The sequence below is a fragment of the Elephas maximus genome, chromosome 19 (assembly GCF_024166365.1).
Source record: "Elephas maximus indicus isolate mEleMax1 chromosome 19, mEleMax1 primary haplotype, whole genome shotgun sequence".
Taxonomy (NCBI): Eukaryota; Metazoa; Chordata; class Mammalia; order Proboscidea; family Elephantidae; genus Elephas; species Elephas maximus.
The window spans coordinates 63007148-63019956 of NC_064837.1; the positions used below are offsets into that span (position 1 = coordinate 63007148).

The 12809-nt window shown below is 49.9% G+C and overlaps 1 protein-coding gene across 2 annotated transcripts in view; it reads right to left on the minus strand.

Moving 5' to 3' along the window:
- SLC39A11 (solute carrier family 39 member 11) overlaps positions 1–12809 on the minus strand; it is a 444014-nt gene that overhangs the window by 6388 nt on the left and 424817 nt on the right. For both annotated transcript variants that reach the window (XM_049861321.1, XM_049861320.1), the window contains exon 8: positions 639–737. In XM_049861321.1, the coding sequence (XP_049717278.1) occupies positions 639–737 (99 nt within the window). The remainder of the gene's footprint in view (positions 1–638; positions 738–12809) is intronic.

Below are 12809 nucleotides of genomic sequence, written 5' to 3' on the forward strand. Positions count from 1 at the left end.
CAGACTATTGCCCAGTATGGTGCTAGGAAATGAGCTTCCTAGGTTAGAAGGCACTCAAAATACACACTGGCCGCAACAATGGACTACAGTGTATCAATGATCATGAAGATGGAGCAAGACCAGGCAAGATTTCGTTCTGCTGTCATGGGTTGTCATGAGTTGGAGCTGACTTGATGGCAACTAACAACATGTAAAGGATGAAGGACAGGAGATCAAGGTGCAGATTCACCTCAGTTATTGGTGTTTTACAGACATGCTCCTAGGCCAGAGAAGCAGGGACAGATGACCCAATAAGCAAGGTAAACACAGGTGAAATTTTTCACTACCAGACTACTAACTAAGCACAAGTAAGCCAGTGCTTACCTTGCTTATTGGGTCATTTGCCCTGAAAGGGATTGTGAATTTGAAAAGAGGCTTTGATTCTGTAGGAAGGTGCTGTGGGGTTGGGAAAGAGATAGATGCCAGCCGTACCTAGCAGTGAAATCTTTGATGTGGTGACAAAATGTGAAATTGTTCACTACAGGTGATCTGGTAAGCAAGGTAAGCACCGTGCTTACCTTGCTTGGTGGAAAATGGATAACCCACCCCTGCTCTCGACACTTGACATCTTCTGATAACCGATGCTCTTGAGCACTTACCAGAAGGCTCTCCAGGTGGAGAAGCCAGCCCCTCGCAAGGGCAGGCTGACAGCGAGGCCCTCTGGGAAATTCTGGATGCCGATTCCAATGGCTAAATTCCTGAAAGACCAAGAGGGCACATGAAGGCTGTGGTCAGGAAGCGTACGCCCACACAGACGAGGTCCCAAGCATCCCCCAGTGTTGAAGATCCAGGGGGAGGGCTGTGGTACGTGGAGGAAGGAGAAAATGTTAGGATACACATATTGGTGGCCAGGAGGTGACAGGGACCTTCCAACTCTTCATCCAATCCCTGGATCCCTGGGCATGCCATATTCTTAGGGTGCTACGGTATGGCAGAAAACGTGGGGTTGAGTGTTGGGACGACCCAAGGTCTGCCATTTAGTGGTACAACTGTGTGCAAGTTACGGTCGATCTTCATTATTCATGGATTCCATATTTGCAAATTTGCCTGCTCCCTAAAATTTATTTATAACCCCAAAATCAATACTCGAGGCACCTGTGCAGTTGTATGTGGACATGCAGAGAGCAGCAAAAAACCGAATCAACCAATGTGCACACTCCCAGCTGAGGCTGAGCAAGGTAACGCGGTACTCCTCGGTTCAGCTCTCATTCTGTAAACAAGCGCCCTTTTCGCCATCTACTTAGTGCCATACTTTTTTGCATTCCTGTTTTTTTGTGGATGAGTTTGCCGTTTATAATGGCCCCAAGCATAGTGCTAAATTGCTTTCTAGTGTTCCTAAGTACAAGAAGACTGTGATGCGCCTTGTGAAGAAAATACGTGTGTTAGACAAGCTTCGTGCAGGCGTGAGTTATAAGGCTGTTGGCGGTGAGTTCAATGTTAATGAATGAACAATATACATTAAATGTTGTCAAGTGCCGTTGAGTCGGTTCCGACTCATACATAGCAACCCTATGTACAAAAGAATGAAACACTGCCCGATCCAGTGCCAACCTCACAATCTTTGCTATGTTTGAGCTCACTGTTGCTGCCACTGTGTCAATCCATCTCGTTGAGGGTGTTACTCTTTTTTACTGACCCTCTACTTTACCAAGCATGATGTCCTTCTCCAGGGACTGATTCCTCCTGATAACATGTCCAGAGTATGTGAGATGAAGTCTTACCATCCTCACTTCTAAGAGCCTTCTGGCTATACTTCTTCCGAGACAGGTTTGTTCATTCTTCTGGCAGTCCGTGGTATACCATATTTTTACATAGATAACGCATGCCTTCTACGGTTTTTTGCCAACCACTTCCTCCTTCTGTGAGGTATTTTTGTAACTGTTTATGTTTATTTTTTTTTACAGCAACATGTAAAAAAATTTCATAGCAGTGCTTATGAAAATACCTCACGGGGGAGGGGGAGAGAGGAGTTGGTAAACAAACAGAGAAGGTGCACGTTATTTGTAAAAATATGGTATTCAATATACTTCACCAACACCGTAATTCAAATACATCAATTCTTCTTTGGTCTTCCTTATTAAATATTAAGTGTATCAAATAAGGTCTCTTTAAATAGAAATACACATAAAACAAGGTTATATATTGATAGGTTTTTGAAAATGTAGTCAGAGGCTCACAGGAACCTAACCCTGTATTTCCTTTAGAGCAAGGTTCAATATTTGTCAATTCAGTGTTCAGTATGACGTTATAAAACACAGCTACTACAGCAATGGATCCAAACACACCAACGACGGTGGTGCAGGACCGGGCAACGTTTCATTCTGTTACATGTTTGCCTCTCGGTGACTCTTAAGATCTTGCCCTAGGCAGCTGGGGGATGTCTTACTCTTCTTTCAGAAGTGCCTCTATTGGTGAGTACACCTGGCAAGGAGGCAACTGTGGTTTACGCATTCTCCAAGGCAGCCCCAATCTATTCCAGCGTAATAGGGGAGAATGAAGATTTGGAGAAATTAAACCAGCTGCTGTCGAGCCAGCTCTGCCTCGTGGTGACCCCGTGTGTCGGAGTAGAGCTGTGCTCCGAAGGGTTTTCTGTGGCTGGTTTTTTGGAAGTAGATCCCCAGGGCTTTCTTCTGAGGCACCTCTGGGTGGACTTGGACTGCCAACCTTCCAGTTAACAGGAGCACTTGATCATTGGCACCACCTGGGGACTTCCTTGGAGAAATCAGACAGGGCCAAAGAGAGATCTGGCTAGAGATTCTTAGGAAAAAGCGGTTATTCTGTTCCTTTGCTTTCTGACACATGTATGCATGTGTGGTGGTGTGTGGTGGTAGGTGCTGGTGGGCCACCTGGCCTTTCCTCCTTTTCTGGGTCCCTAACCACGACTCCTTAGCCAGTATGTAGGGCAGAGTAGAAAGGCCAAGAGTTCCCTTTCTCACTTAAAAAGGCTCAAGGACAAACTCTTCTGTCACTCTGCCAGGGAGGGTGGTGAGCACCTGTCTGTGGGACCTGGGTTTGGGATCAGAGCTAAGATCCTCACTTCTTTTTGCCTCCTGGGTCCCAGAGATAGGAATCCAAACCCAGCTTTGGAACACATCCTCGAGCCCTGCCCAAGTCATAAGACCCTGACAAGCATGCTCCTGTCAGCTTGTTCTATAGGCTTCTGCTACCAGTTCCTTAGCTAAGGAGACCCTGAGCTCCCACTCTTAGGGGCAGGGCAATTTTAAATCTACTTGTGTTGAGGAGGAACCCTGGTGGTACAGTGGTTAAGAGCTCAGGCTGCTAACCAAAAGGCTGGCGGTTCAAATCCACCAGCTGCTCCTTGCAAACCCTATGGGGCAGTTCACTGTGAGTCAGAATCCACTAGAAGGCAATGTTTTTTTTTTTTTTTTCTGTTGAGGAAACGAACCAGAAGGACAAATCCTGACCAGCATTTCAGTAGCCTGTGCCCTGCCTTCTTGGGGAGACCTCACAGCCGTGCCCTTTCCCTCCACCACTTTTCAGTCTCTCCTCACTGTCCCACAGTGGTGGGGTGAATACACCCCCACTTTCTTGACCTTTTGAAAGGCCGCGAGTCCAAGGTTCCTTTCCAACACGGAAGGTCGAGGGGGTCTGTCATGACCTGTGGTGAGAACACGTCAGGGCCGCCTTGTTGTCCATCTCATCGCCTGCCTTCCTGGGGGTATTCACAACCTGGTGGGTGCACCACCTACCCAGGCCTAACCACAGGGCTGCCAGGCTGAGGTCTCGCAGCAAGTCAGAGGTGGGGCCCCCTCTTTCAGCGCTGCCCCCGTGATGCAGCACGGACTACTGCAAGCAGGCTGTGGGAGCCTCCTCCACATCCTGTCCGCGATAAGCAGCACAGAAACCTCATTCTTCCACCCCTGGCAAGCCTCGCTACCTCTGCCCTGCCTGCTCTGCTCAGTGCTCCCAGCCCACCAGGCACCACACCCTCTGTGTCCTTCCAGCCGCGCCCTTCCTCAGCTCAGCCTTGCTGGGCACCACCGAGTCGCTCTAAGTATCCCTGGGCTCCTTCGCCACTCAGCAAGGGCTGGGGCCACAGCTTCTCTGCCTTTCCACCTTCTGATATGTTTCTCTGGAACTCTGGCTCTTTTCTGCATGTGTGTGTGTGTGTGTGTGTGCATACACATACACACTCACGGAAACACCCACACACTCGCATACACACACATACACATTCACACAACACACAGGCACACTCACATACACACTCACACACTCAGAGACACACACTCACAAACACACATACACATTCACATAGACACATCAACACACAGACCCAGACATACTCACACATTCACACTCACATACATACACACACTCAAAGATGCACTCACAAACACACTCACACATGCACTCACAAACACAAACACCCTTAGATATGCACACATACACACAAACTCACTCATATGCACTCTCATGTACTCACGTACACACATATTCACACTCACAAACACACACATTCGCACTCACACACACTCACGTTACGTGTGAACCAGGCACTGGCCCATCACAGGCCCTCTGCTGCCATGTGCTGTGCATCTGTCACGTGTCAAGCAGGTAGGGTGACCCAAGGAAGGGCTCAGTTCCCCCCACGTCCTACACTCTTCTCTACCACTTGCCGCAGCTCAGAAACAGGATTGCAACCAATAGCTCCCATGCCGGCTCCACATTACCGCCACTAGGGTGCTCTGAGCAAACACCAATGCCTTGGCCTCACCCTCCAGCTCCAGCTGAATTGCTGGGGTCAGTGACATCAGGAGCCTGCTTTCCAGGTGCTGAGAACCACTGACCTAGGCGTCTTTAAGGGATGAGGATGAGGAAGGTGGCAGCACCCACTCCATCTCAAGGAGCCCCTTCCTGCTCTCCAGTAACCAACTGCATGGTGGGGGAAAGCAGGTGCTGGCCGCCAAGGATACTGGCAGCCACCTGTGTATGGATCAGGCAGCCCGGCAGACTGTTGCCTACTGTGTGCTCCACCTGATTCGGGGAGCCCTGGAGGTGGCTGGGGGCAGAGGGCGTATGGGAACTCAGGCTCCCCGGGGAAGGTATGCATTAAACTGTGCCCCCTACGAAAGAAATATGGAAGCCCTACCCCTGTACCTGCCAATATATCCCTGTTTGGAAGTAGGGGTTTTCTTTGTTATCCTACTGAGGCCATAACAGACTAGGGTGGGTCCTAAACCTAATCCCTCTTGAGTGTTGTCTTATAAAAAGAGCAGAATGGACACAGGGGATAGACAGATGCCATGTGAGGATTGTCTACAGCCAAAAACAAAAAAAAAAACCCACCAAGGATTGCTGGCAGACACCAGAAACTAGTAGAAAGGCCACAGAGGGAAATGATATGGCCAACACCCTGATTTGAACTTCTAGCCTCAAGAAATATAAGACAAAAAATTTCTTTTCTATAAGGCCACTCACTGTTGCATTTTGTTAAGGCCACCCTGGGAGACTAGGAGTGGCTGGCAGGGGTGGGAGACGACGAAAGAGAGTGAGCTGGTGGCATGGATGAAGCCAGGGCTTGCCAGCTCCTTCCCCAAAGCCTGCTGTGCCCACCTCCGAGGCCCCGATTTAGCTGATCTCCCTCCACTGCTTCTCCCAGGAGAGCGGGGCTTGGTGGGCTGTCCCCTCAGTTGACTAGGCTTTGGGACAGGAAAGCCCAAATGAGAGGCTGCCTTTCCAAAATGGACTGTGGGCACTGAAAACAGTATTCAAAAGCAACGGGGAGACAAACTTTCAGAAGACAGGGACGCTGCTGTCCTCTGGGTTTGCTCTTCCCCATCAGCAGCACAAAGACACCATGATTCATCGGGACCAGGACAAATGAACAGGAAGGAGAAGAGGGAAGTGGGGCTGAGATCCCCTTCAGAAAGGAAGCCCCAGGCTGGCCCCTGTGGACAGCTTCTGCCCATCACCCGTGGCTAGGAGGGGCGAGGGAGGGCATCCCAGGAGAAGGGCCTGGAAAGGCCCATCCACTGGGAGAGCCGGGAGGAGAGAGGAAGGGCGGGGAGGGAGGTTGTCAGGGCACAGTGTCCTGCGGCGGGGCTGGGGCGGGGGCAGAGATGCTGCGCTGTGCCATGTCCTGGGAAGGTGAGCCAAGGGTCTGTCCCGGAGGGCCGCCTCTGCAGAGGAGGTGGATTTGGCTTCTACTTCTCTTTTCCTTTCCTTTAGGAAGCAGTGTTTGCCAGGGAAAGGCAGGCCCAGGGAGCCAGCTACTCCCAGTCCAGGCTTAGGGCTGTTTTTAAAGTTTATATCCTACTGCACTTTGATTCGGTTTGATTTTAAACACCGAGGAAGACAGGAGGTGGAAAGAGAATGGCAGGAAGGAAGACTATCGAACATCACTTGACATCTAGGAGTAGGGGAGGAGGTGAGAGGCAGCGGTTTCTGGAACCTCCCAGACCTCCTGTTGGCAAATACCTGAAGGAGTCAGAAATCCCCCCAAACAGTATGTTTCTGTGATGGGAGCGCGGTTGCCCAACCATCCCACTTCGCCTGGGATGGAGAGGTTTCCCAGGACATGGGGATCTGTGGGGCTGAGATCAGGAAAGTCCTGGGCAAACTGGGACAAATTGGTCACCCTAGGAAGCACCCAGAAACACAATAGGTGGCTGAAGCAACTTAATTTACCACAGCAGGTGTATGCAGAATCCTGGAAGCTGAGCAGTTGTCTAAAACATAGAAGGCCCTCTCCAGCACTTCCTATGTTCCAATGCAAGGCTCACTTGAAGACACCTCCTGGACCTCCTCTGAGAGAGCTGACTTCCCTGCAATACCACCAGCCCCCCAGGAAGGACGTGAAGTCCCCTGCGCAGTGCGTCTCCAGCCCAAACCTGAGCAGCACCCAGGAGCTAGCCAGGCGGGGTAGGGGCAGGGGAGGGCCCCTCCCTGCAGGGATACAGTGAACACTTTGCTCAGGGAACAGAGAGGGACACAAAGCGGTGGTTAAGCCTGCGTAGGCCCAGAGGCAGCTGGAAATCCCCAGGGCTGGGGGGACTGGGGCCAGGAGGGCAAGGCATGTGGCTCACTCATGCTCACGTACACTGAATCCCAGCAGGTGGAAGGGGCTGGCCCATCTAGGGTGCAGGCAAGAAGACACATGCCCATTCGTCGGATGGCCTCTCCAGTCTGGACAATCCTAGGGTGCTGTCCCAGCTGCCCCTCTCACTCCCTGCTCTCCTAAGCTCGTAACCCCTGGAGGCAGATGGCTAGGTCTCTTAGACGTGGCGCTGGCCTTTCAGGCAGCTGGGGATGAAGGCCCCCCCATGCCCTTACCATTGATACGGCTAACATCAAGAAGGTGGGCAGTAGGTGTAAACTCCCGAGCATGCCACTCAGGGTGGGTAGTCACCTCTGCTTTTTCTTAGAGGCCTGGGAGCAGCCAGAGGCCTGACCCTGTTCCACCCCTGGGGACTGCCTTTTCCTCCCCTATGGTCCCCATCCTCTCCCGGCTCAGCCCAGAGTTTAAGATCAGAGAACACTGGGGGTCACCCTGTTTAACGCCTTCACTGTTAAGGAGGAAACACGGAGGCCCAAAGAAACCCAGTGTCCTTGGAAGTGATGGGACGTGGAGTGGATGAGTCAGAGGGAGCTGGGTGCAACCCCAGGTGCACCACTGTGACCCAGCACACACTACAAGAAACTCAGCCTCCATTTCATCTATAAAATGGGCAAGAACTCTCCAATAAGCAGGGTTCTTGGGCAGATTGGGAATAATGGCTATAAGAGTGTTGTTGTCTGCCACTGAGTCAACTGCAACTCATAGCGACTCCATGGGACAGAGCAGAACTGCCGTATACAGTTTTCTAGGCTATAGTTTTTATGGAGGCAGATTGCCCGGTCTTTCATCCCACAGAGCTGGTGGATTTCAACCACTGACTTTTTGTTTAGTAGCCAGGCATGTAACCACTGCACCACCAGGGCTCCTTAGCCCTGAATAAAACCAAAAAAGACCATACCCACTGCTGTCAAGTCAATTCCGACTCATAGCAACCCTATAGGACAGAGTAGAACTGCCCCATAGAGTTTCCAAGGAGTGCCTGGAAGATCTGAACTGCTGACCTCTTGGTTAGCAGCCGTTGCACTTAACCACTACACCACCAGGGTTTCCAGCCTGGAAGAGGTGCTCCTCAATTCAAAGCCCAAGGTCCTTGGAGAAGGCGGAGCTGAGGCCAAGCTAAGCCAGGCACTCAGGCCTCCCGTTCCCCACAGCCCAACACCAATTTCTTCTCCAACTTGTACTCGCAGCCTCCTGGCCAGAACCCAGCCCTGGAAAAACAACAGATGGCCGGAGGGCGGGAGAGGAAGCCCTCTTCTCAGGAGTGACTCCAGAATCAACCATTCAACCCTGGCATGTGTGACATTATTCCACATACGAAGAAAGGTCTTCAAGTTTATAGCCATGTAGAGGGTGAAAGACCTGCACGCCAGTAACTCAGCGCAGTGCCAGAAACCAAACACCAAACCCGTTGCCGTCAAGTCGATTCTGACTCATGGTGCCTCCATGTGTGTCAGTGCAGGACTGAGCTCTCCAGGGCTTTCTTGGCTATAATCTTTACAGGAGCAGATCCCGGGACTTGCTAAATGCCACAAGAGAGGCCCGAAGCAAGGTGGGAGAATGGTTTGGGCAGAGGAAGATGGTTTGGGAAAATGTCAGGAAGAATGGGGCATTCAAAGTGGGCTTTAACACAGAGAGAGACGGGAAAACGCGTTTCGTGCTGGAGGAAGGAAGAGAGTAAGCCAAGATGTGAGATGCTACGATAGGGAGACCCAGATCCTCCTTCCTGTCCTCTTCAATTAAAACCAACACTCAAACCACAACTCAAAATGTACATCAGGGCCAAAGCCATCTCTCCCAAACATTGGCCCCCTCTGCAGATGGGAACAAGACATAGCTCGCTGGTCTGCTGGCTTTTCAGGAAAAACTGGAGCACTTATCGATCCAGCCCCACCCAGGAGTCTTCCCAAGACCAACAGTGGGATCCCACCCAGGGCTCTCCCCCACATCCTCTAGAGGCGCACCCACATCCTGAAAGGCTTATTTGGGGGGGTTTCCCTTGACATTCACTGGTGAGTGGTCTCCACTCAAACCTTTCCCTTAAGAATGCCTCAGGTCTTGGGCTTAAGGAGAGCTTTCACCCTTGTCAGCAACAGCAGCAGCAGCAACACAAAGCTGGGCCAGGAGTGCCTCAGAGCACCACAGATCCTGGCCCAACAACCTACAGCTGAAACCAGCTCATCTTTTGCTACTGCTCCCATCAGAAGGAGCCTAGGGTCCTGCGGCTAGAATAAAAATGATTGTAATCACTGCTGCCATTTGTTGAGTATTATTTAGTGCCAGGCATGGTTGTAGGTAGTTCACAGGTATCAACACACCTCATCTTTTCAACCTCCTTGCAAACTGTTCCTACCATTATTATCTCCTTTTTACAGATGGGGAAAATGAAACACAAGGAGGTAAGAAACTTGTCCCCTGAGTGACCCAGCTGGGAAGTGGCAGAGAGTGGGGACTGTTTACTACTCTTATGCTTTAAGTCTTCTGTGTGGGTCCTCGTGCAGACCCATCACACCTTCATAAAGAGAGATGGTTATCTGGACTCAGGAGCACAAGATGCCTTACACTTGCGAAGCTGGTGAGCTGAGGTCCTGGCCCGCTCTGGTAGACAAGGAGGGAGGGACGGAAAGGAGGAGACAAAACCAGTGGCTCCAGGGTTTTATTGAGTTGGAACATCTTATCTACAGCAGGGTTTCTCAGCCTTGGCCCTACTGACAGTTGGGATGAGATAACTCTTTGTTGCTGGAGCTGCACTGTGCATTGTAGGATGTTTAGCAACATCTCTGACCTGCACCTACAAGATGCCGGTAGTACCCCTTCCTCCTCAAGTCACAACAACCACAGCTATCTCCAGACATCGTCAGATGGCCCCTGGAGGTCAACAGCACCATGGTTGAGAACCACCGGTGAGGTGTAAGCAATAGCATAGGTGAGCTTGCCTCCTAGCAGATATTTGAACACAAACTGCTCAGACTGAGAAAGAAAAACGTCTGATCTCATGCATCTTATTCAAGAACTTCTAGACACTTTTTTTTTTAGACACAGTAGCGGAACTCTTATGGCTCAATGGTTAAGTGTTCAGCTGCTAACCAAATAGTTGGCAGTTCAAATTCACCAGCCGCTCCTTGGAAACCCTATGGGGCAGTTCTACTCTGTCCTGCAGGGTCACTATGAGTTGGAATCAACTCGACAACAGTGGGTTTTTTGGTTGAGACACAGTAGAGTTGAGTCTTCTAGGAATCTTAGGGATGGCAAGACAAATGGCTGGGGCTGAATGTAAAGAAAACATTCAAGAAGCACCAGGGCTCTGCTTCTTACTTTGAAGGGAGTAGTAGCTCGCAATCTCAGCGTTGCACAATTCCACCTTGTGTTCTGAGTGGCACCCCCTAGAGCTTTTCAGTGGAACATTCCTGCATGAACCCCAACTGTCATGGGTTGAATTGTGTCCCCAGAAAATATGTATATCAGTTTGGCTAAGCCATGATTTCCTGTATTGTATGATTGTCCACCATTTTGTCATCTGATGCAATTTTCCTATGTGTTGTAAATCCTATCTCTATGAAGTTGATGAGATGGGATTAGCAGCAATTATGGTAATGAGGCGGGACTCAATCTACAAGATTAGATTGTGTTTTGAACACATCTCTTTTGAGATATAAAAGGTAGAAGCAAGCAAGAACCAGGGAGACTTCATACCACCAAGAAAGAAGCGCCGGGAGCAAAGTGTGTCCTTTGGACCCAGGTTTTCTGTGTGGAGAAGCTCCTAGACCAAGGGAAGATTGATGATAGAGCCTACCTCCAGAGCTGACTGAGAAAGAAATCCTTCCCCTGGAGCTGGCGCCCTGAATTAGGACTTGTAGCCTACTAGACTGTGAGAGAATAAAATTCTCTTTGTTAAAGCCATCCATTTGTGGTATTCGTTATAGCAGCACTAGATGACTAAGACATCAACCAAAGATTGTTGTTCGGCCCTTCAATTCTGGGATTGGAGGTAAGGCGCCCTGGTGGAAGTGGTGGCATGGGTCATGGATTTCTCTGACAATTGGCAAGACAGGGCCTTTGCAACCCGCGGCCTTGCTCCTCTACGGTATGTTCTCTGGCCGGCAGATTATGAAAGGAGAACGACATATTCCTGACAAGCCCTGCTTCACTGCAGCCTTCGGATCCTCCCATGTGCTGCGAGCATGTGTATTCTTGCGTGGCAGGCCCTCACATACTGTTTTGATTGTTATCGTCCTGCATGAAAGGCCTGATTGTTCAGGCCCAGCAATGACATCACCGGCTTCCCACTTGGGCTGCCTGTCGAGGTGTTTGATGAGCCTGCAGGTGGGAAGAGGCTGGGTGCTCCCCGCAGCCTGCCTGGCCCTACCTGTTCAGTGGAGCTGGCTTAGCACGCAAGGGAGCTTCCTCCACCCCCTCCTTTCAGCTCTGGGAGCCTTATGGTCACAGGCTGGAAAGATAAGATGACCCAACCATTCCCTTAAAGTCGGCAGCCCTCCACAGTGGGTGGAGAAGAGATCCAGGAAGTCAAGCCACGAGGCAAGTGGTGTCTAAAGGTGATTCAGGCCACCACTGTTGCAGACATGGATACAGCCTCCCAAATATCTACAGGATCTTTGACTCCGGAGGAGAGGGTTGCTCTGGGCACCTTCATCTGATCAAGCCTCTCAGCAAATAAAACCAGCCCTATGCGCAGACCCCATCACCCGTCTGCCAGTTTGTCATGCTGTGGTAGCTTGTGTATGATGCTGGAAGCCATGCCACTGGTATTTCAAATACCAGCACGGTTACCCATGGTGGACAGGTTTCAGCAGAGATTCCAGACTAAGACAGACTAGGAAGAAGCGTGATCTGCTTCCAAAAATTTGGCCAATGAAAACTCTACAGATCACAACAAACTATTGTTTGACGTGCTGGAAGATGAGCCGCCTAGGTTGGAACTCAACTCAAAACACACAGTGGCTGTAACAATGCACTCGAGTATACCAACGATCGTGAAGATGGCGCAGGACCAGGCAAAGTTTTGTCCTGTTGTATACGGGGTCACCATGAATCAGGGTCAACTTGGTGGCAACCAACAACATGTAGGCCAAGTAGGAAACTGCCTTATACAGTGTGATTTAAAAAGCATGTGGGGCTACAGACTTAAGAGCAATGTGCATATATATTCACCAAAAGACATGTACCAGGGGGTTCACAGCTGTGCTATCACTAATAGCCCCAAACTGGAAGCCACGTAAACATCAATCAATAAGAGAGTGGATAAATAAAGCTCCATTTACGTGGTGGAATACTATACAGTCACGTGAATAGATGATCTATATCCACATGTAATAGTATCGAGGTATCTTACAGACAAAATTTTGAGTGAAAGAAATGATGCAAAATAGCAAACACCGTGTGATTCTACTGATTAAAGTTCAAAATCAGGCCAAGCTAAGCTGCACCTTCTTATCTAATTGATATGAAGTGTCAGTGGCCAACAGGAGTTATATTGGCTCGTTCTGCATAAGGTATTTGGAATTTTAAAGGCAATGCTTTTGAAGACAAAATAATGGCTCTAATGGTAGGATTTCAGATTCAGCGTGTGTGTGTGTGTCTGGGGTAGAAGGGTGTTTAGCTTTTTGGAAAAGAAGTAATTTCCTATTACCCTTGAAAAAAATGGTTTATTGCAGTTGAATACACTTGCAGAAAT